This window comes from Carcharodon carcharias, chromosome 23 (genome assembly GCF_017639515.1).
Source record: "Carcharodon carcharias isolate sCarCar2 chromosome 23, sCarCar2.pri, whole genome shotgun sequence".
In the NCBI taxonomy this organism is placed as follows: domain Eukaryota; kingdom Metazoa; phylum Chordata; class Chondrichthyes; order Lamniformes; family Lamnidae; genus Carcharodon; species Carcharodon carcharias.
Window position 1 is genome coordinate 17,482,838 of NC_054489.1, and position 23,304 is coordinate 17,506,141.

Genomic DNA, 23,304 nt, shown 5'->3' on the forward strand with positions numbered 1-23,304 from the left:
GTTGATATTGAACTTGCAGCCTCGATTTAAAATTGGCTTTGCATATAGAAACCGGCTAACTTGGGTTACATTTAAATCAGTTAATACTTCTTGTGCCTAACATAGGATAATGTTTCACTCCCCATTGTTTGAGCACAAAACTAGTAATTTTATGCAGTGGGAATTTTGACTTTTTCCCCAATTAGGCTAATTTAACAATTGCAAAGTGCAAGATGACAAAGTATACTACTATGTAGAAATTTTTTTTAAAGGCTGCAGGCAATGAATGCTCAAACTTAAACATGAGAAAATAGGAAAACTATCAAAATAATAAATGAATCAAAAGATAATTTCATTAACTACATTAAAACTATAAAACAATGCCACATTTCTCTTCCTCGATGTGTTAATGTAGGGCAGATGTCCTCTTTCTGGTATCACAATTTTGAAGTTAAAATTATTTGCCTATGCTTAGGTGGGGCATCATACTGCTATCAGATTAAAACCACTTGGATGATGTGGTTGGGTCTTACTCATTGCATAAATGTGATGCAGTATTATAATATTGATGCTGGATTCTCATATTTTAAACTGACAGCTAGAATTTCATTATTTTTCCACAGTTAAAGTACCAGAGCGATAAAGTCATGACTTTTGATTTTAGCAGTTACAATTCAAGAAGTTGTGCTAATCCCGTGTAACAGATTAACAGAATATGTTAATCATGAATTACATTTTTTAAGCAATCATTGTCTAAAATTAGCAATATGTCCATAGCTTATGGTAAGAATGCCTCCGAATTTTGAATGGTTTATTTCATGTTCTTCTTTCTCCTTTTGGGTTTCCTCCGCTTATAGTCCACACATTGTCCACATGCTGGCCACTGGGATAACTGTAGAAGGACTTTTTGTTGAGTATGTGTTCTGCTTATATGAAGATTTATAAGAATCACAGACAGACCACCTTCGCTTGATACTCAATACCCAGCAAAATAGCCTGGCTGAGTTTAAAAGCTCATTATACACATCAATACATTAACTCCGTTTTCTTTGAACTAGGTTTTATATAAAATTATTTGAACAGTGCTGTTCTTTATATTTCGCAAGAATTAATTAACATTTAATAAATAAAGCAACAACTTTTAAGGTTTGCATTTAATAAACATGAGGTGGCAGCCAACTTCTAAATTTTTTAAAAAGTAATTTTTATCCTGTGTGTGAATTTTTCACTCATGATGTTTCTGCAGTGGTGGAAATTTAGAACAAAAGGCACTTAACTGGTCCCTTTAAAATGGACCTGTCTAAAAGCAGCATTGCAGTCTACAGTGGGCTGAAGGTTCAGGCCAGAAGATTCCGGAGGAAGGGGAAAATCCAAGTAAAACACCCTAAAGCTGTTTCCATGAGCAAATTTTTTTACAAGAAATCTAATTGGAAATCAGTTCCACAGTTTGCAGTGTTATAGTTTGCCATTTTCTCATGCTTTACATCTGCCTTTTTTGACACTTTAGATCATCAGAAAATGCTTGATATAACTTGTTAATATGCAGTTGTACTGAGGGTGCATGGTTTTCTCTAGTTCTGAAGAATTTTCCTGGTAATATTGCCGTAATTTTTAAAACTGCACACTTCCCCCTCATTTAGAGCACTTCAAATATTAACCTATGGGACATTTCTCTCTTGGAGTAGTTATTAAATATTGATAAATTATTCTCAACATTTTGAAATCTAGATATCCATTTGACAAGCTTCTCTAATGATTCATTAGTGCTTTCGTAGTGCATACATCAAGTTGTAGCAAAGCATCAGCAAAGACTTGCCAAGTTCACCATTTCTCTGATCAAAGAAAGCTTGATGAATGAGGCTTTTGAAGATGGACTAATTGGACTAAAATTTACTATATAATGTGTTTTTGACTTTCATTTTGTGTTTAAAATGTTTAAACTGGATATAAGATATACAGCCGATTTTACAGCCAGTGTTTTGGATCATCCCATTCAATTTCCATTGGGTACACGTTGATGTGACAAAACTTAATTCTACATTATTTAGCAGTAAGTTGGTATAATTAAAAAACATAGGCATTTTTAGTAAATTAGAACATTTACAGGTGAGAGTCAAAGCATGTTATTTAAGCAGAGTAGAGTGAAGGGAACAGTCCACTATTTGTATATGGTATATCTGACCTTGAATTGCTTGGTGTACAACTTGATTGCCAAATACATTGACCTTCCAGTACTTCCATGAGTACAAAATATCTGTGTTTGGACTTTGAATGTTGCTGGAGAGAGAGAAATGGTGCTGAAGCTTTTTGCGAGAATGCCAAATTCCCAACAATCTCAATTTATACTACTGGAGAAAAAGATGCTGATTAGTGGAAATTTGACATTCTTGTGTTTGCCCTGATGAGTGCAAGGGCAAAAAGCTTCAGCACTGTTTCTCTCTTCTCCGCAATATTCAAATTCTGTTCTGCCAAGGGACTGTTTTGTATTTGGAATCCTTGTGAGCATTTAAATTTGTCGCTGCATGTTCCCACTCAATTAACAGTTGTAGAGTCTATTTTTGCTGTAGTAGGGGAATGCAGAAGGACTCATTTTAAAAGGTATTGAAACAAAAATATTCATAACTTAAGTGGAATTTTAAATTTGCTTTGGTGAACCTTTTTGTGAACAAGTATCACTTAAATATTATGACTGATCTTTAGGTTTTCAGAGAAATAAGATTGTAGGGCACTCCTTTTAAGGTGCTACCAATTGTTTCAACTATACTAATTGCAAGTGAATGGAAATTGCTAGTAAAAGGTGCAATAAATCTGTACCCTCCTCACCTTAGTTTCCAATTAACAAGCAGCTTTCTCCCTACACCCAATTTGCAGACACAAGTATTTGTCAAAATAACTTCCACAAAATGCAGCAAAAAATGTCAAAATAAATAGGCCAAGTAACTGTTAACTAGTTGATACTATGTCAGTATCCTTTGATTTATTTAAAAAAAAAAACAAATTTCCACTTCTGTGACTATCATTGGCATGTACATTTTGGCATCATATTGATTTTCCTGATATTCTCACCTGAGTCCTTCCAACCTGCTTGAATGGAGCTGCTATTCATCCTTTTCTTTTCCCGTGCATCTTTGCTTTCATCTCTCTATTCAAATATCCATTGTTTTCACTGTTCAATGTGTTTTTGTTTTCCTTTCATTTTTCGTCACTTTACTTTGCAGTTTTTGTTTTTTCTTCTCTCCTGGTTCCTGGTTCCCCTGCATGCCGCTAACTGGTTTCATAGTGTGTTAATTGATTTGTGAATTCAGGCTGAATTGCATCATCAGCAGATGTCTGATCCAGACCTACTGGAGGAATCGTCTTCCCTGCTGGAGCCAAGTGAGCTGGGACGAGGTGCCCCTTTGAGACTTGGGTAATTTTATTTGTTAATTAACAAGTGTTATTCTGTAATTTTAACTGGGGCTTTGTTCCTCTGAAAACTGAAAAACAATTCCTCTGCCAAAATTGCTCAACTTAAGATAAGCAAAGATGATCAATTTGCAACATTGCCTGATGAAAATAGATTGATGAATGGGTGGAGGAGTTTCAGGCTCTGAAGTTAAGGTCCAAATGACCTTGGAAATCCTAGCCCAGAATCTTCGACTCGGCATGCGGGGGCGGGCCCCGCTCGCTGATGTGAGAAACGACCCACGGTGATGTCGGGCGTGCATTCCGATGTTGCCGCGCGTCATTCCGATTTTCAGTTCGGCAGGTGCACACCGGAGTCGGCTGCGCACCTGCTGAACTGTCAAAGGCCTATTAAGGCCATTTAAAAACTAATTAAACCACTTAACATAGCTGCCTGTCTAACCTTAAGGTTGGCGGGGGGGGTGGGTGCAGGCAAAGAGCCCAGGTGGTCTTCGCATTTTTCATGAAACCTCATCCACGGGCGGGATGAGGTTTCATGAAGGTTTTTAAAGTTTAATAGTTTTTAAATAAAATTCAGTGACATGTCCCAGCCCATGTGAAATTGGCGCATGAGGGGACATGTCTTAAATTTTTTTTCCTTGTCTTTATTAAAATTTTTGAAACTCAAATTGATCTGGGAGATTTCTGCACTCCTTTTCTTTGTGTGTATGCGTGAAAGAGCGCACGCCCCGACTTCACCTACTCCCCCACCCATACAACGCTTCCGGGTGCGTGTCACGCTGACCTGGCCTTAATTGGCTCACCCATGTAAAATGGAGGCGCACAGCCATCGCGGGTGGCGATCGGCTACACGTCCTCCTGCTCGTGTCTAACCCCCCTCCCCAGTTTGCTTTGTTTAACTGGAGCTTGTTGCATAAATTAGGTTTAAAAATACACAACAGCAACTGACATTTATGTAGCCCCCTGAATGTAGAAAAAGCCCCAACCTGATTCATATCCTTGCAAGAGAAATCGAGGATACAGAGTCAAATAAGATGACTTTAGGAAGGGGGTTGGTGACCTAAAGTTTAGCCAAAGAGTTTAGTTTTAAGGAGGATATTAAAGGAGGTGGACCAGCAGGGAGGTTAGCAGACATCCCATAAAACCATGGAAAAATTATGGCGCAGAAAGAGGCCATTCAGTTCATCTCTGCACCGGATGAGGGAAAAAAAAGAAACAAGCTGCTTATATTTAATCCCACTTTCCAGCACCTGGTCTGTAGCCTTGCAGGTTACAGCACTCCAGGTGCAGATCAGGGTACTTTTTAAATGAGTTGACCATTTCAACCTCAACAACCAACTTAGGCAGTGAATTCCAGATGCCCACCACCCTCTGGGTGAAAAGGTTTTTCCTCATGTCTCCTCTAACCCTTCTACCAATCACCTTAACTCTCTGCCTCCTGGTAATTGATACCTTAACTGGGTAAAATGGGTCATTCCTGTGTACTCTACCTAGACCCCTCATAATTTTGTACACCTCAATTAGGTTACCCATCAGCCTCCTCTGTTCTAAGGAAAACAACTCCAGCCTATCAAATCTTTCCTCATAGCTGCAATTTTCCAGCCCTGGCAACGTTCTTGTAAACCTCTGCACTCTTTCCAGAGCAATTATGCTTTTCCTGTAATGTGATCAGAACTGTACACAAAATTCCAGCTGTGGCCTAACGAGCATTTTATACAGTTCTATCATTACATTCTTGCTTTTGTATTTAATACCTCGTCCAATAAAGGAAAGCATTCCATTTACTTTCTTTACCACCTCATCCGCCTATCCTGCCACCTTCAGGGATCTGTGGGCAAGCACTCCAAGGTGTCTCACTTCTAACCCCTCTCAATATCCTCTTGTTTACTGAGTATTCCCTTGCTTTGCTTGTCCTCCCCAAATGCATTACTTACTTTTCCAGATTGAATTCCATTTGCCACTTTTCCGCCCACTCAACCAAACCATTGATAGCTTTCCGGATAAAAACAGCTACCCTCTTCACTATCAACAACACAGCCAATTTTTGTGTCATTTGCAAATTTCCCAATCATGCTTCCCACATTTAAGTCAAAATTATTAATATATACAACAAACAGCAGGGACCCCAACACTGAGCCCTGTGGAAAGCCACTGGAAATCGCTTTCCATTTGCAAAAGCAACCACAGTTGTCCCCTCACACCTTCACGTGAAAATGCTCATCCTTGTGTTTAAGTTGTTTCATGAACGTGCCAGCTTGTATCTCCTGCAACCTCCCCAGTTGTCTCCATTCCTCAGACTTGGCCTTTGTGCATCTTTTTTTTTTCTCTCGCTATAGACAGCTGGTGGGGGCAACCGTCCAGCCCTTTTTAAATATTCTGTTTATAGGGTGTGGAGTTTACACCCATTTCTCATCCTATTTTCCCATCTTCTCTCAAGTTATCAATCTTGAGTTGTTTGGGAGACTTTGAACTGGGGAAGTAACCTTCATTTTACTAATATATTGATCAGCAGAGCCTGAAATAGTTTGTTTGCCGACTGGGATTAATGTGGGTGAGTGAAGAGTGTGCGCTACTTGGGCGTGGACCACATGTTCTTTTTGAGAAGAGGATGGCTGTTCCTTTTTTTTAAGTAAAACCACTATTTATTTTAAAAGTCCATGCCTTTCTGAATGGCATAATTATAGCAGGTAAAAGATTTTAAAATCCGCATCTTTGTTTTCTGTATGAGTTCTTTAATTCTGATAAATTCAAAGTACGAGCTGAACAATGCTAATTGCACGAATTGAGAAAATTTGAAGCCTATATAATCTATTTTTACAAGGGATACAAATAGGATAAAAATCAAAACTTTTTCTAATTGTATTCTAATTTTACAAAACATCAGTCTATTCGGCCTATCTTGCAATCTTTGACAAACAGATAATCCTGGACTGTATTTTGCCTATGTGTATATGTAGATTTGTGACAGTGCACCTACTTTTTTGTACAGCTTTGTGGCTGGAGTGATAAACCGAGAGAGGATCCCTACTTTTGAGCGGATGTTGTGGCGAGTGTGCAGAGGGAATGTCTTTCTACGCCAAGCTGAAATTGAAAATCCCCTGGAGGATCCTGTAGCTGTAAGTGCCCTTGGTGAAATTTTAATAAATTGTTAACTTGAGGTGCAAACTATTATGGAAAAAGAGTAGCCCTGCTACTCCTGAGGTTTAATTTTGTGGTAACACTGGATATCGAATTAACTTTGAAATCAAGTCATTTGAGACTCGTGTAGAGGAGCCAGTGTAAAGCTATAGCAGGCACTTTTCAGTAGTTGTAGCTCCAGTGCTAGGTCTACAGAATGTTGGCAGCATAAATGTAACCTTAGAAGAATAACTGCTCTGGCAATTTTTGGTTCCAAGTAAGGTTGGCACCTCTAGCCGGGGAATGTTGAATTATGTTACTATCTTCTGACTGGGAGAGTATACACAAGCACAGTATTCATAGCCAGCAATTTAGCTGTGGTGGTAGTAAAATGGGCAGTCCTTCTAGGAGCTACCCACAGTCATCTTGAGCTTAACAGCAAAAAAGCGACAAATTTGTTCGGGCTTTCAAGATTGTGGAATCTACAATCTGTTCTACTCCCCTATTAAAACAAACCAACAACTGTGTGGTAGCTGCAGCGCAACAGCATCCCCACAGGCGCCATGGCAAGCATGATCCTTGGAGGGACTGCAGAGAGAAAACAACATTGCAAATGACATTTATGACATTGGCTTCCCCTAAATCATGCACATATTTCAGGACACTGGATGTTCAGCATGTGGCTGTTTGGAATTATATTTGGATGCTCTCGCCTTTTAAGCAAGCCAGAGAATACCAGGGAAACACTGGTCAGGGTGGAGCCAGGCAGACTGCAACAATGAATAAAGTGGTTGCTGATTATAGTATTTCTTGTGTTTTTGTTTTGGTTGCTACAATCAATCAAGTTTTTGGTAGTGACTAAGTGGCTGCACGCATGCTAAGGAATGAATGTAGTTCACTGAAATGATACAACCCCATGGTATAAAATGAATTGGCTTTTATGTCCAGTAGTTGAGGTGGAGTTTGTGTTGCCAATCACATTGCAAATTTTAGCAATCCAAAACATGGCCTTGACAGCATTGCCTACAAGTACTGGCTACTGATGAGTAGTAGCTGCCTTAATGTCTGAAAGAACAGAACATTGGTTCCATTGGTTGTCCCTTCAAACTGCCAAGGCTTTAATTTTACTTGTTTGCACATAGATCTTAGCACGGTTTAAAATTTAAATTTTTTGCAATCCTGGTAAAGCAGGGATTTCAGATTAATGTGTTTTTTTTTAGGGAGGTCAGGTGGACAAGTCTGTCTTCATCATTTTCTTTCAAGGTGACCAACTGAAAAACCGAGTGAAGAAAATTTGTGAAGGGTGAGATTAATTATTTTTGATCATGTTTAGTATCCATTTAATAACCATTGGCTGAACAATAGACCCTTTATCCATCATGGCATGCGGAAATTGGTGCCTGAAACTTTTAACATGGGAGCTTTTTGCACGTTGCCGCCTAAGAAGTTGTCAAACTTGAGATTTAAATTGCTTTTCAGCTTTATTTAGTTGCTTTTGAAGTTTGAGTAAAAATATAGTTCCCAGATATGTGGTTTACTTTAGAAATAAAAAGAAAGAAAATGTGTTGGAAATCAAACCAAAACAGAATTATTCAGAAGGTCCGTCAGCAAAGAGAAGTTAATTTTTTGCTTAGGCATTTCCAGTGCCTTGGTCAATGCCGGGTACTTCGTTCAGTTTCATTCCTTTTTGACTTTTCTGTGGCTGAATAACTTTTCTGTAACTGGCTTGTGAAGCCACTTCAGAGTGAACCACAATTCTGTGGGCCCAGAGCCACATTTAGACCAGGTAAGTGGGGGTCAGATTTCCTTCCCTATTGGACATTAGTGAACCTGATGAGTTTTTACGGCATTTGACAATAGTTTTATGGTCGCCACTAGTGAAACTAACTTCTAATTCCAAATGGATTAATTAATTGAATTTAAATTCCACCAGCTGCTGTGGTGGGATTTGACCACCTATCCCCAGAGCATTAGCCGGGGCCTCTGGATTACTAGTCGAGTGATATTATCACTATGCCACCATCTCGCTGAAGAAATTAATGGTTTACTTAGTAGATCTGATAGTATATTTGTAAATTTTACAGACTTTGTAGTGTGTTTTTTTAACTTTGGCTGACCTTCGAATTAAAAATGATTTGGGAATTGCAGTTTAAAATGCGACCTATAAACTTTCCCTGGTGTTAAATGTATTTGAGTGACCTCATTGAAAGTTTGGTTCCAGAGTTCTGGTTACTCTGGCTTAGAATAAGACGACAATACTGGAAAACATTGTAAAATGGGTTAAAATAGTTTCAGATTGTTACAATTTAAATTCATGATAACCTTGTGTAAATCCATTGAGACAGGCAAAGAAATGTTTCTGATTTGATGTCCAGTTGTATACTCTTGCTTACTTGCAGTTTCATCAGTGGGTTAGAACAAAATGCAAGGAAAATATTGGAATCGTTTCTATTGCTAAGCATTTCCAGAAAACTCTACAGCCACTATTGATCTGCTTTCAGTGCACGCACAATTGTTTTCTTTTGGTGGTAGATTACTAATCTTTTCTGTTGGAACTGTACTTCATTATAGCACATGGGTGACATAGTATTATTCAGTTCACATGACAGAGTACAAAGTGATAAGGAGTCATCCTTGTAGGGTTTACTTGATAACCTGGAGCTGCTACTGGTGAGCAATCTTTAGTTATACTGTTGTAGTTGCAGTGACATCACTGACTAGAGCCTCTGTTTTTCTAAGTGAGACCAAAAAACTGGTTGTTTATATAATTGTAGGATCCACTTTAAGTAATATCAGTTCCTTTGATTGTTACTGTCAACATTTTTAAAGAAAACCTTGTTCTGGCAGGTTCCGAGCCTCCTTGTACCCCTGCCCAGAAACTCCTAATGAACGGAAGGAAATGTTAGCAGGTGTCAACACACGAATTGATGATCTTCAAATGGTATGATATTTTCAGTGCTTTCATGCTTTATCACTGTTTTGCACCATTTTCTGCAAACTTTAGAGGCATTTTAAGATATCAGTGCAAATGTTATCTGGTTTTCATTTAAGTCTAAATATCCTTGTTCTAAATTATGTACTAGCATAAATTTTCTATTGTGGCATTTGCCATTTTGTGTTATTGTACAGGAACAGAATATTTGGAAAAGGTGCAACAATAATTAAAAATCTCATTCTTCAGCTTCTTCCATTCTTACAATTCAACCCATGGCATACATTTGTGTGCTTTAATTGTTGGAGTGACTGTACTAACCTGTCGACCTGTGTATGATAAAGTTTAGCTAACGTACTTCACAGATGAACCACCCTCCTTCCCCCCGCCGCCCCCTGTTTCTCAACACAAAAAACAAAAGTACCTGGAAAAGCTCAGCAGGTCTGGCAGCATCTGCAGAGAGGAGCACAGTTAACGTTTTGAGTCCGAATGACCCTTCAACAGAACTCAACAGAACTGGGATGTTTCTCAATTGAAAATGTTGCTTTGAAACTGCGTTTGTGCATCTGTGCGTCACTTTACAACTCAGTCATTTAAATATTGAGTGTTAGTTCAAAATCTAAGCTTCCTTACGTTGCCATGCAAGTTTTGATTACCGTCCATTCTTTTATGTCAACCTTGTTAAAAATTTTAGAACTTTGAGGACAGCAAGAGAATGTGTTTTTTTTTTTAAATATAGAGTTAGTCAAATTATGGTCAGTATTTGTGAATGCTCTATTTTACCTAGTCAGTAACACAGGATATTCTTTGTTTTCACAAATGAGCTTAGAGTAGAGTGCTAGAGATAAGTGAAATGTAACTGCTGAGTTTCGTTTAATTTTTCTTGCTGAAATTCTTCTGGCTCCTTTTACCCTCCTCATGTCTGCCATTGGCTGAGCAGAGGCCCACAACTCAATGCGTGGTGCAAACCCAGACCTATTATTCTGGCACAATGTATAAATTTGGTAAATGTAAAACTGTTTTATAAAACTTTCTTTTTCCTCTCCAGGTCTTAAATCAGACTGAGGATCATCGTCAGAGGGTTCTGCAGGCAGCTGCGAAGACTATTCGTGTATGGTTCATTAAAGTACGGAAAATGAAGGCCATCTATCATACCCTTAATCTCTGTAACATTGATGTCACACAGAAATGTTTAATTGCTGAAGTCTGGTGTCCAGTTACTGACTTGGATTCAATTCAGTTTGCCCTCCGCAGGGGTACGGTAAGTCACCATATAATGCTAATTCAAGTGAGCTCCTAAATTCATAAGTTTGTTTTGGATTAGGTCACTGACTTTTACCCCAGCAGCACTCCTCACAAGTGACAAAGTAACAAATCCAGTTGAGAAGTTTTTACCCTGATTATACTCGAGCTTGAATATATTTGGTGCAATATTTTCAGTAGTGGCCTTAATGGACGTGAAGTGACAGCTTAGGCTATCTATTGCAAATATTTATGTTAACACTTTTACTTCTGCATGCTTACAATGGCAGTCTTTGGAGGCACTGAAAGCCACTCAATTTCTCAAAGTAGTTAAGCTTCAGCTAGTGTAAATGTGTTTAGACAATTCCTTGAAAACAATCTAGAACAAAGAAGCTTGTTTTGTTCAGGAACGCAGCGGATCTACAGTCCCATCCATCTTGAACAGGATGCAAACCAACCAGACTCCTCCAACTTACAACAAGACCAACAAATTTACTTATGGCTTTCAAAACATTGTGGATGCATATGGAATTGGCACTTACAGGGAGATTAATCCTGGTAAGGAACCACATTGAACAGACATGATGTTTTATATTAAGTGACCTGTTTTTCTGAAACCTGCCTTTCTGAATTTTTTTAGAAAAACCTGTTAATATTCCAATGTGTTTTTTGCCTTCCACAGCTCCATATACAATTATAACCTTCCCTTTCCTCTTTGCTGTTATGTTTGGGGATTTTGGCCATGGGGTCCTGATGACTGCATTTGCTGTGTGGATGGTATTGAGAGAGAGCCGCATATTGTCGCAGAAAAGTGAAAATGAGGTATTTCTTTTATATTAATGGTGGCCAATTCCAGATCTGTAAACTTTTGATTTGAGATTTTTTTTGTGGATTAGAAAATGAAAGTAATTTTTTATGTAACCTATTGCTTGTAAGTATCCTAAGCTATGTTTTCATCTATTGGTCCAAACCATAAGCAGACCTGTTAAGGATTCATGTCTTGTATATCTTGTTAATTACTGGCATTGCTTTTTGTTCAGCATCTTTTTTTAAAGAAGGCACTGACAAAAGTTAGAACTGCTTAAAAAATTGCTTTAAGAATTATTTATTTTTAGTCTAATTTTGTTTTACATCCTATTTGCAATGCCGCTGTATTTAACCACTGTTCACCCAGAAGATGATTCATTGGAGTGATGTAGATTGATTGAAATCACAATTCATCCTAAATTCTGGAATTCTCCCTAAACCTTTCTGCTTCTTTGTTTGATACACCCCTTAAAAAATACTAGTTTTGGTCATCTTTTCCAATGTCATCATATGTTGCTCAGTGTCATTTTTTTGACACCGAGCTGCTTTGCAAGAGCGTTGTGTCTGACTGTGTTAAAGGTGCCCCATAAATCCAGATGCTGTTCCTACAAGTCTGCCTTTCTGATTCTGTGACATTTAAATTTTTATTCTGCTCCACCCCCGCCCCCCACCCCCCGCCGCCATCTTCAAAACTGGCCCCTTGTGCTGATTTCATATCTCTTCTCGACTTATCTATTTTGTTGGCCTATCTCTGATTTCTAAATTAGTACCAAAGACTTGGATTCTAATTGGTTGTTAAATTTGCCATTTAAAGATCACAGCACTGCAGAATTGAAGTGGAGCAAAACTGATAGGAATGCACAAGCATGATGTCACTGTTAGGAGGAAAACCTGAGGCTGGATATGGCCTGCATGTAAATTACTTAGCTTATTCTTAGGCCCAGAAAGGAAAGCAAATTTTTAATCTTGGTGAGTGTTTACAGTATTCTGAAATGTTGTGTAGATGGCCTATCTTGTATTTGAGCTAACTCGAAGGTAGGATGGGTAAAGATTTCATTTTTAGGATTTTAGTTCTAAAAGTAGCTTAATATAATTCATTGAGCCTTTAAGCCCAATAGCAATATATTGAAGTTTTTCAGCGTTTATTGCGTGCAACTTCTTTTTAAAACCTAGTTTTAATTAAGCTTTGTTCTGATAGGTTTTCAGCACCATCTTCAGTGGCCGCTACATTATTTTACTCATGGGTATTTTCTCCGTGTACACTGGACTTATATACAATGACTGCTTTGCAAAGACTCTCAACATGTTTGGTTCATCGTGGAGTGTTAGACCGATGTTTCAGCCAGCGGGAAACTGGACGTAAGTATTGCAAAAGTAAGACAACATTACAAAAGGGTTAATTTTTAAATAGTTTTTGTACGAATGCTTTGTGTTACAAGATGGAGCATGTTGATGCTAGGAAATGTGATATTACATTTCAAAAATCTAATCTGAACATCAAGCTCTCAGGTGAGGTATAGCATGATTAGGTTATTATTTTCCAATGTCCTACAACATTCTTGAAAGAAATGGATGCTGCAATTGAAAGAAATGGATGCTGCAATTGTATCGGTTGAATGTGATTCAAACTAAGATGTACCAAATTTTAAATATTTAATTGTTTAATTGCAAGAACAACCACAATTAATATTTTTAATCACTTAAAGGCTGTAAAAGTCATCATTATACTACTGTTGGTGATAGGTTCAAAAGTATCAGCTGGAATCCCATAACAGATCACCACCTACTCAATCAGTTGGTAGTACATGACAGAAGGAAAGAACTATTAAAATATCTTCAGAAAGCAGAACATGCATCTTTTGCACAAATAAAATCCTCTCTCTCTTAACAGCCCTGATTCATGACAATTTTTTTTTAAACTAACACAATAATTGTGGAAGTTAGTGGCAATTAATTGGCAGCCCCAGTGACAACACTTCAACCGTAGTTTGTTGACCCACTGTCTGGCATCCTGAGATCTTGAAAGCTGCTGTATAAAGCTTTTTTTTTCCCCTCCTTTAGCTATTGTATATACCCATTTTGGGAAATTTTAACACTCTGGCTTTTGCAGTGGTCAACCAGAAATTACAACAATGTTGGTTTAAATTTAATAGTGTTGTAATTATATCTTTGCAGAGATGAAACCCTTGAAGGCAATCTAAATCTTCAGCTGGACCCAGCTCATCCTAATGTCTTTAATGGGCCATATCCTTTTGGAATAGATCCAGTAAGTTAATTCTGTGTTTTCTTTTAGACTTTCATGGTTCATAATTGAAATTCAGCCTGACACTTCTCGTAACTGTTTATACTTTGAGATGTTTACGGCCGGAATCCTTAAATACCAACTTTGGCATCTAAATTATAGTTCAGTTGCATCTTTATTATTATTTACCTTTTGACTTAACTATCTAAGTTTAAGTTTTGTATTGTGTTTTTCTTGTTAACATAGCAAATAGATAGTAATAAGATTATAATCCTATTGACTAAATTTGTTTCCTTCATCTTTTGTGCTTTTTTAAATGGAAGTAAGTTATAGATTGAGTGACTTTGACTGATAAATGATACTTAAGGGGCTAGGATATAGAAAACCATTGGCTAATTATTTAGCTGTTCATATTCCATTACATTAGGTTACATTGTGATCTCAATCAAAAATTGCTTACAAATTCCTTTTTCTCAGATATGGAATATTGCAACAAACAAGCTTATGTTTCTCAACTCCTTCAAAATGAAGATGTCTGTGATATTGGGTGTTATCCAAATGGTCTTTGGAATTTCTCTCAGCCTCTTCAATCATATGTGAGTTTTTTTTCTGCTGAGTTTGGGTTCTTAAAGTATGTCAAAGTAGCTGTTGTCTGGTGCTGCATGACTATCAACCCTGTTCAGTCAATTTCCCGAATCTGAAATCTGCTCTCAGTATAATGCTGCAATTTAAGCAATCTGAAGGTTAAATGAAGCTATATGAGTCGCATTTACAAGATGGAAGCTGCTACTGAGACACAATTTTCAGAAGTTACAGCACTAGGGCTCCTGGAGAGGATCTTGGTGGATTGGAGCTCTTTACAAAATTTCAGTTAAGGTTGGAAGAGATGCAGGTTCAAACTTCACCTGTGCTGTATTGTGTAACTAGGGTTGTTGGCAACAGAAGGCTACTTTTTTTTTCTTTAACCTCTGAAGTTCAAGTTCAGATTTGACCAATCAAAACTAAGACCTAACATTGAACTTTACCTTTAGTGTATACTCGCAGGATGGCCTGTTCCTGTTGTCACATACACATGAACTCTTTGTGACTCTATCATCCAGTCCAGTGTAATCAGGTTACATACAAATGGTATTAATTAAATTAACTGATAGGCACATTGGGAGGGGCAAACAATTTGTGGGGTGCTTGATCTATTTTTGCAAGCAGTTGGAAACTAATTGAGTGGTAAATTGTTGAATACTTCTAATTCTCATGATGTCTCTCTTTCTCCTTTATTTCTAGATATTTTAAAAAGCCACTGAACATCTATTTTAGCTTTATCCCCGAAATAATTTTTATGCTATGTTTGTTTGGCTACCTTGTTATCCTCATTTTCTACAAGTGGTCCGCTTATGATGCTAGGACATCGAAAGATGCTCCCAGTCTTCTCATCCACTTCATCAATATGTTCCTATTCACTTACAATGATAAAAACATGAGATATCTGTATAAAGGACAGGTACGTAAGTGCTTGGAGATGTTGATTATAGATGAGGGTTAAGAACACGTTCTAAACAGATATATTTGGCTACTTTCATACTGTTAAATTTTAAACCTCTCTCTCCCCCCTCTGCCCCTCCAACCCATTTTGAATACTGACCGATTAGTAAATGGTGCTCGAATGGCCAGGGGTTGTGCCTGTTCTGTATAACAGTAGATTGATATGTTTGCCCAAAGACTTGGAAAAAAAAGTATAATTTTGCTGTTCTGTTTCGTCTCTTTCCCCTCTCCATTAAATCAACATTAGTTCAAAAGTTGGTAAGCTTTTAACTGGTCGCTTTTACCAAACTGTAGTAATACATTAAGTTTTCTATTTTAACAGCAAGGTCTGCAGTCCTTCTTGGTGATTGTAGCTCTGCTGTGTGTTCCATGTATGCTTGTGGTGAAACCATTGGTGCTGCGTCATCAGCATTTGAGGAGAAAGCATTTGGTAAGCTTTTTTAATATATATTTCTGAATTCACATGTAGATTTTTACATGTAGCTTCCACTACTGTAGATGGCAGAAACATGCATAGTTCAGTACAGTACTCCACTAATCCTTCCTTGCTTTGAGTTCTGGGTTTGAATCAAGCCAGGACTAATCAATAAAATACTCTTTAATTATTGTTAGGTGTAATTCCCCTATGTTGAGTTTGTGTAATTATCCACAACCCAGTTCAGGGTCGATTATAGACAAGTAGTGCAAAAATGTCCTTTAATTAAGGATTCATTGGCAACCTTAGTTTAAGCAAGGAGTAAAGTTGGTAAAGGGAAACTTGTAAGGGTGCTCTTTGGAAAAAGTTTAGTACATGTTGGATACAATAGAGGAAGTGATTGAGTGCTTGATGTGGACAGTAGGTTGAAAGTTGTCTTTTAGTGCTGAAATCCCTCACCTTGAACATAAAACATTTATTAAAGATTACAGTGGATATTGTATGAAGTTCTATTTGGGAACAGTATTTATATTCCACTGTATTGAGTTCTGCCATAATTGTCAGTTTTTTGTTTTGTATTATCTAACTTACATATTTTGGTAAATATTTGCTCGTTAAGCTTGAGGGATGTTGATACTTGATGATGGAACACTTTCCCATTTAAGTTCTCCTTGGTACACAGTAAGGTAAATAGTAAAACTCTGTTCAAACAAAATATATTGACCTCAAAAACATGCCTGATATGCTAATGTGAATTTTTCATTTTCCATGGCAGCGCTTTCCTTTTGTCTTCCCTTTTTTTGAGAGATGCAAAAATTATAGAGTAGTTATAACGGGGGGCTGATAGACTGGAATAGTGGAAGTGTAAAGGGCAGAAGTTCCTAGAGTGTGTTCAGGAGGATTTTCTACAGTGTGTTTCCAGTTCAACAAGAAGGGAGGCAATGCTAGACCTGATTCTTGGGAATGAAGTGGCCCAAGTGATCAAGTGTCAGTAGAGAGCATTCTGGCGATAATGATCATTGTATCATAAGGTTTAGGCTGACAATGCAAAAGAACAAAAAGAGCAATCCAGAGTAAGAATAATTAACTGGGAGATATCCAACTTCAAAGGTGTAAAAACGGATCTGTCTGAATAAATGGGAGTCGGAGGTTGGCAGGGGAATGGTAGCTGAACAATGGGCTACCTATAAAGAAGGGAGAGTTTGGGCGCAGTCAAGGTATATTCCCTCAAAAGGGAAAGATAGAGCAAGCAAACCCAGAGCTCCCTGGATGACGGAAGAGAAATTAACTTGAAGCGAAAAGTGTGCTTATGACAGATTCAGGTAGAAAACATGATTGAGAACCCAGGCGGAATATAGAGAGTTCAGAGAGGAGGTGATAAAGCAAATAAGAGAAACAAAAAAGAAGTATGAAAAGAGACTGTCGGTCAACATAAAAGGGAATAAAGGTCCTCTATAGGTTTATAAATAGTAAAGGAGTGATAAAAGGAGGAGTAGGGCTGATTAGGGGCCATAAAGGGATTTATGCATGGATGCAGAGGGTATATCTGAGATATTAAATGTATACTTTGCATCTGTCTTTACCAAGGAAGAAAATGCAGCCAGGCCATGATGAAATAGGAGGTAATTAATACACTAGAATGACTTTATAATTGATGAGGAGGTATTAGGTGGCCTATACCTAAAGTTGATAAGGCCCCAGGACTCAACGAGATGAATCCAAGGATACTGAGGGAAGTGAGAGTGGGAATTGCGGAAGGACTGGCCATAATTTTCCAGTCTTCCTCAGACTCGGGTGATGCCAGAGGACTGGCGAATTGTTCAAATAAGGATGTAAAAATAAGCAACTATAGGCTAGTCAGTTCAACTTTGGTGGTAGGGTAGAAACAGTATTTGGAACAAAATTAATAGCCACATGGACAAATGTGGGTTATTTAAGGAAAGCCAGCATGGGTTTCTTAAGGGAAAATCACGTTTAACTAATTTGCTTGGAGTTTTATGAAGGGGTAGGGTAACAGAGGGTTGATGAGGACAGTGCTGTAGATGTGGTGTACATGGACCTCCATAAAGCATCTGATACAGTGTCACACAGCAGACTTATGAGCCTAGTTATAACCCATTAAATAAAAGGAACAGTAGCAACATGGATACGAAATTGGCTGAGTGACATGAAACAGACTAATGGTTAATTGATGTTTTTCAGGCTAGGGGAAGGTTTGTAGTGGAGTTCCCCAGGGGTCGGTGCTTTGACCTTTGCTGCTCTTAATGACCTCGACCTTGGTGTACAGGGCACAATTTCAAAATTTGTGGATGATATGAAACTTGGAAGCATTGTAAATCTTGAGGTTAGTGTAGAACCTCAAAAGGACAGACAAGTTGGTGGAAAGGACAGACAAGTGGCAGATGAAGCTCAATGCAGGGAAATGTGAAGTGATTCATTTAGGTAGGAAGAACATGCATAGAACAATATAAAATGAAGGGTACAATCTAAAGTGGGTACAGGCACGGACCTGGGTGGATATGTGCTTAAGTTATTGAAGGTGACAGGACAGGTTGAGAACATGGTTCATAAAACTTACAGCATCCAGGCTTCACTAATAGGGGCATAGAGCACAAGAGCAAGGAGGTTATGTTGAACTTGTATGAGACATTAGATTGGCCTCAGCTATTGCATCCAGTTCTGGGTGCCACACTCAGGAAAGGATGTGAAGGCATTGGAGAGAGTGCAGAAAAAGTTCATGACAATGGTTCCAAGGATGAGGGACTTCAATTATGAAGATACTTTGGAGAAGTTGGAAATCTTTTCCTTGCAGAAAAGAAGAACGAGAGGAGATTTGATGGAGGTATTCAAAATCATGAGGGGTCTGGACAGAGTAGATAAGAAGAAACTTTTCCCTCACGGAAGGATCGAGAGTGAGAGGGTACAGATTTAAAATAATTGTCAAAAGAAGCCAAAAGCAAGTGGTTATGCTTAGGAATGTACTGCCTGAGTGTGTTGTGGAGGCAGATTCAATTGAAGTATTCGAAAGGGAATTGGACTGTTATCTGAAAAGGAAGAACGTACAGGGTTATGGGGATAAGGTTAATTGATTTATGAGGGGATAAAGCATGTGTAATATTGCAAGAAGTGTTAGAATTGGTTAGTGAAGCTGTAAGCCCAGGACTACATGCTATCACCTATGTAACTATTGTCAAGGGCTGTGTTATGAATGTGGCAGGGGAAAATAGAGACAACAGAGGTATCAAGTTTGAAGAGGTATGGGTAGGCCATCATGAAAACTGGGAGTTGAAGGAAGTAATTCAGGACTCAATGTCAGCTTCCATGAGGTCAAGGTTATACTTGTATTAGAAGCAACACAGCAAAATCAAGGAAGATTGACAAATTAAGAGGTAGATATGAGAACTGGCCATTTTTAAACAAAAGGAACAATAAATGGTTATGTGTATATGCAGTTGTGTGCATTGTAGAGGATTCATTAACCGCTAAAAGTCTTATCTGTCTTTAACCTTTACCACATTTCACACTGTTGTCTTTGCTGTTTCATAGGGGACACATAACTTTGGCGGTATAAGAGTTGGGAATGGACCAACTGAGGAGGATGCTGAGATAATCCAACATGACCAGCTTGATACCCATTCAGATGATGGAGAGGAAGTGAGTATAAATTGAGGGGCATGGATAGGGTAGACAGGAAGGAACTTTTCGCCTTGGTGGAGGGATCAATAACGAGGAGGCATAGATTTAAGGTAAGGAGCAGGAGGTTTAAGAGGGTATGTGAGGAAGTGTTTTTTCACCCACAGGGTGGTGGGAATCTGGAAGTCACAGCCTGAAAAGGTGGTAGAGCAGAAACCCTCATAACATTTAAGAAGTATTTGGATATGCACTTGCGATGCCATGGCATACAAAGCTATGGGCTTAGTGCTGGAAAATGGGATCAGAATAGTTAGGTACTTGTTTGACTGGTGCAGACTCAATGGGCCTTTTTTCTGTGCTGTAGACCTCTATGGCTCAATGCATTAACTAGAACTTGCTTTGTTCATAGGCATTTAACTTTCTTCGTTAAGCAGCAGCTATGAGGGAGTTGACCTTTTGCCTCATGTTATTCCTGTAGCTTGCACTTGAAGGAAAAGTGAAATGGCATTCATTGTGAATTGTCCACACAAGTTGAAGAGTAGCAGAAATGTTAAGTTTTGTATTGCTGTATACAATTTGTTAATGGAGTTATTTTTCTTCACATTGTCATATTGAATTGTCTCCACTTTGTGTGCTCTGAGTGAGTTTACTATTCCATGGGCTTCTCTGTAACTAGCAGAATAGATAAGGGGGAACCAGTTGATGTGGTATGTTTAGATTTTCAGAAGCCTTTTGATAAGGTCCCAGACAAGAGGTTAGTAAACAAAATTAGAGCACATGGGATTGGGGGTAATAAACTGGCATGGATTGGGAACTGGTTAATGGACAGAAAGCAGAGTTGGAATAAATGGTCATTTTCAGGTTGGCAGACTAACTAGTGGGGTACCACAAGGATCAGTGCTTGGGCCCCAAAATCCCTATTTGATAATCTATATCAATGATTTGGATGTGGGGATTAAATGTAATATTTCCAAGTTTGCAGATGACACAAAACTAGGTGGAAGTGAGAGTTGAGGAGGAGCAAAGATGCTTCAAGGAGATTTGGAGAGGCTAAATGAGTGGGCAAAAATTTGGCAGATGGAATACAATGTGGAGAAATGTAAGGTTATCCACTTTGGTAGGAAAAACAGAAATACATAGTTTTTCTTAAATGGTGAGAGGCTGGGAAGTGTTGAACTTCAAAGGGATTTGGGTGTACAGCAAGCAATTAAGAAGGCAAATAGAATGTTGGCCTCTATTGCAAGAGGATTTGAGTAGAAACATGGGTGTAAAGATGTTTTACTGCAATTATATAGAACCTTGATGAGACCGCACCTGGAGTATTAGACCCACAGAAAAGTTACAGCACAGAAAGAAGCCATTCAGCCCATTGTGTCTGTGCCGGCTGAAAAAGATAAAATTTTTAAAAAACTGGCCGCCCATTCTATTTCCTACCTTCCAGCACCTGTTTCATAGCCTTGCAGTTTACAGTACTTTGATCCAGGTACCTTTCAAAAGAGTTGAGGGGTTCTGCCTCCTCCAGGCAGTGAATCCCAGGCACCCACCACCCTCCTGGGTGAAGAGGTTTTTCCTCATGTCTCCGTGTGTGCAGTTTTGGCCTCCTTACCTAAGGAAAGATATATTTGCCATAGAGGGAGTGCAACAAAGGCTCACTGAATTAATTCCTGCGATGGAGGGATTACCCTGTGTGGAATGCTTAAATACACTGAGCCTTTATTCTCTGGAGTTCAGAGAATGGGAGATGATCTCATTCAAACATAAAAAATTCTTAGAGGGCTCAACAGGGCAGGTGCAGGAAGGATGTTTTCAAAGCTGGGGTGAGGGTTCTAGAACCAGCAGGAGCAATCTCAGAATAAGGGGCAGGCCATTTAGGACTGAGATGAGGAGGAATTTCTTCACTTGGTGGTGAACCTTTGGAACCTCCTGCCCCAGAAGGCTGTGGAAGCTCAGACTTTGAGCATGATCCAAACTGAGATCAATAGATTTCTACTTATTAAGAACATCAAGGGATATGGGGATAATGCAGGAAAATGATGTTGAGGTAAAAGAACAGTCATGATCTCATTGAATGGCAGAGTGGGCTCAAAGGGCTGAATGGTCTACTTCTATTTCTTATGTTCTCAGCGGGGACTAGTAATGCAAGTCCTTGACCTGTCTTACTGTGCTGAGTTTTCTTATATCTTGGGAAAGCCTTGCAAACCTCAACAGAAATGTCGCCCAGGGCTATGATATTGCTGCATCTGTTTATGGCATGCTATGTGAATCAAAACTGTTTCAAATCTAGATCCAGACTATTTAAATGATGGCTGAAATATGTTGTGAACAAAGTAGTTTGTTATTGAATAATAATACTTATTAGTATGCTTCTAAATTCTAATGAAATGTTTTTTTTTAGTTTGGCTATTTAAATAGGTTTCAAGAATATAAGATTTGTAACCTCATTTTTAATGCTGTAAAACCTTCCTTTAGGCTTTATAACTAAATGTAATTATAATCACTCATATTCTTTGTTTTGTTTTAAATCCCACTTCTGTTCAAGGTCTAATGTCACTAGTGGGGTTTGGTGATTGAATAAAACCTCAAAATTGACATTTTGTAATAGATAAAACTCCCTTTCTAATTTCAACACCCTCTTTTTTTTGTTTTAAAGAAGACCAGGAGCCTTTGACCCTACAGTTACAGGAATGACACACAGTTTTTAGTAAATCCCTGAGTCCTGTTTGAGAGAATTAATTTCTTTTGATGATTTTCAATAAAGAGGATGCGAGTTTTACATATATTGTGCATGCATCTTAATATCTACAAACTATGTGTTCATGTTCTCATTGCATTTAACTGCACTAAATGTGTAACTTTTTTTGCAAGCCCACTGTGGAAGAATTGGTAAGGCTGTGTTTATTGCCTGCTTTGAGTCTGTCAAGGCACTCTTGTTTATTGCATTATCCATTTACACAGTATATACTGAGTAACTTTTTAATTATACAAACCTGTTTGGCATTTGATATATATTGAATGTCATTCAAGGAAATTCTGAATTTCAGCACTGAGGTTTTATGTTGTAAAGGTGATTTAGGTGCTTACTCATACTTCATTACTAATATTACTCCAGAGTAGATGCAAGGCAAGCTAAGGTTGTCAGTTATTATTTTTTGCCCCTGTATTTCTTTGGGAATGTCACAACCCTACTCCTTTGTTGAACTCACAATTTTTATGCTTTTTTTTCCCTCCTAAGACAAGGCCGTAAGGGTTGTGAGGTTGACCATCATGCTTTCTTGCACTCCAGGATCATGTTTGTATCCAACTCAAACTCTCTGGTGATTATAATGACCTTGATAGAGTTGATTTTGGGGCAGCCTCAGCACACATTCAAATGGGGTGTATGTACACAGCATAAAATCCTTTGTAAGTTGTCAATTTGATAAAGAAGAGACCAAGCTTGCTGATGCAAAAACATGTTGTCTAAGTACAGTAATGCTGTTCTTCTGAGATTGGGATTGAAGCACATTGAACATTTTAACAGTAATTTATTTTCCTTGACCTGAATGCAAAATGTGAAAGCATTTCATTTTCATCACTCATGTTCCCCATACTTCAAGTTCAAAGTTCAGCTCAATTTTTCAAAAATCGGGGATGAACTAACTGTATAGATTTGGATATTTTACATACTTTCCAAGTTCCGATAATACTTTTCTGTAGGAACGTTTTGAAAAAGCTGCATCTGAATGCAGTTTTATGTCCTATATAATTTCACATTGAGACCTCCTTTCTTTAATCTATTGATTGCAGTTTAATTTTGGAGACATTGCAGTGCATCAGGCCATCCATACCATTGAGTACTGCTTAGGATGTGTTTCCAACACTGCCTCCTACTTACGATTGTGGGCGCTGAGTCTGGCTCATGCACGTAAGTACAACATAGGAAGCACTCTTAATAAATGTGTGTCTATGACTAATAAATTTGTATTACTAGTAGATGAGATGGATTTCCAAACA

At 38.2% G+C, this 23,304-nt stretch overlaps 1 protein-coding gene across 6 annotated transcripts in view; it reads left to right on the plus strand.

Moving 5' to 3' along the window:
- LOC121294026 (V-type proton ATPase 116 kDa subunit a1) overlaps nucleotides 1-23,304 on the plus strand; it is a 68,480-nt gene that overhangs the window by 20,529 nt on the left and 24,647 nt on the right. For 3 of the 6 annotated variants that reach the window (XM_041217517.1, XM_041217518.1, XM_041217521.1), the window contains exons 6-19: nucleotides 3,285-3,388; nucleotides 6,374-6,500; nucleotides 7,722-7,804; nucleotides 9,349-9,442; nucleotides 10,482-10,694; nucleotides 11,083-11,233; nucleotides 11,358-11,497; nucleotides 12,681-12,841; nucleotides 13,658-13,748; nucleotides 14,202-14,320; nucleotides 15,006-15,222; nucleotides 15,586-15,693; nucleotides 19,225-19,332; nucleotides 23,098-23,215. In XM_041217517.1, coding sequence (XP_041073451.1) covers nucleotides 3,285-3,388; nucleotides 6,374-6,500; nucleotides 7,722-7,804; nucleotides 9,349-9,442; nucleotides 10,482-10,694; nucleotides 11,083-11,233; nucleotides 11,358-11,497; nucleotides 12,681-12,841; nucleotides 13,658-13,748; nucleotides 14,202-14,320; nucleotides 15,006-15,222; nucleotides 15,586-15,693; nucleotides 19,225-19,332; nucleotides 23,098-23,215 — 1,834 coding nt within the window. Of the gene's footprint in view, nucleotides 1-1,128; nucleotides 1,354-3,284; nucleotides 3,389-6,373; nucleotides 6,501-7,721; nucleotides 7,805-9,348; nucleotides 9,443-10,481; nucleotides 10,695-11,082; nucleotides 11,234-11,357; nucleotides 11,498-12,680; nucleotides 12,842-13,657; nucleotides 13,749-14,201; nucleotides 14,321-15,005; nucleotides 15,223-15,585; nucleotides 15,694-19,224; nucleotides 19,333-23,097; nucleotides 23,216-23,304 lie in introns of those variants that run through there. The other 3 variants (XM_041217522.1, XM_041217519.1, XM_041217520.1) reach the window with 3 other exon arrangements.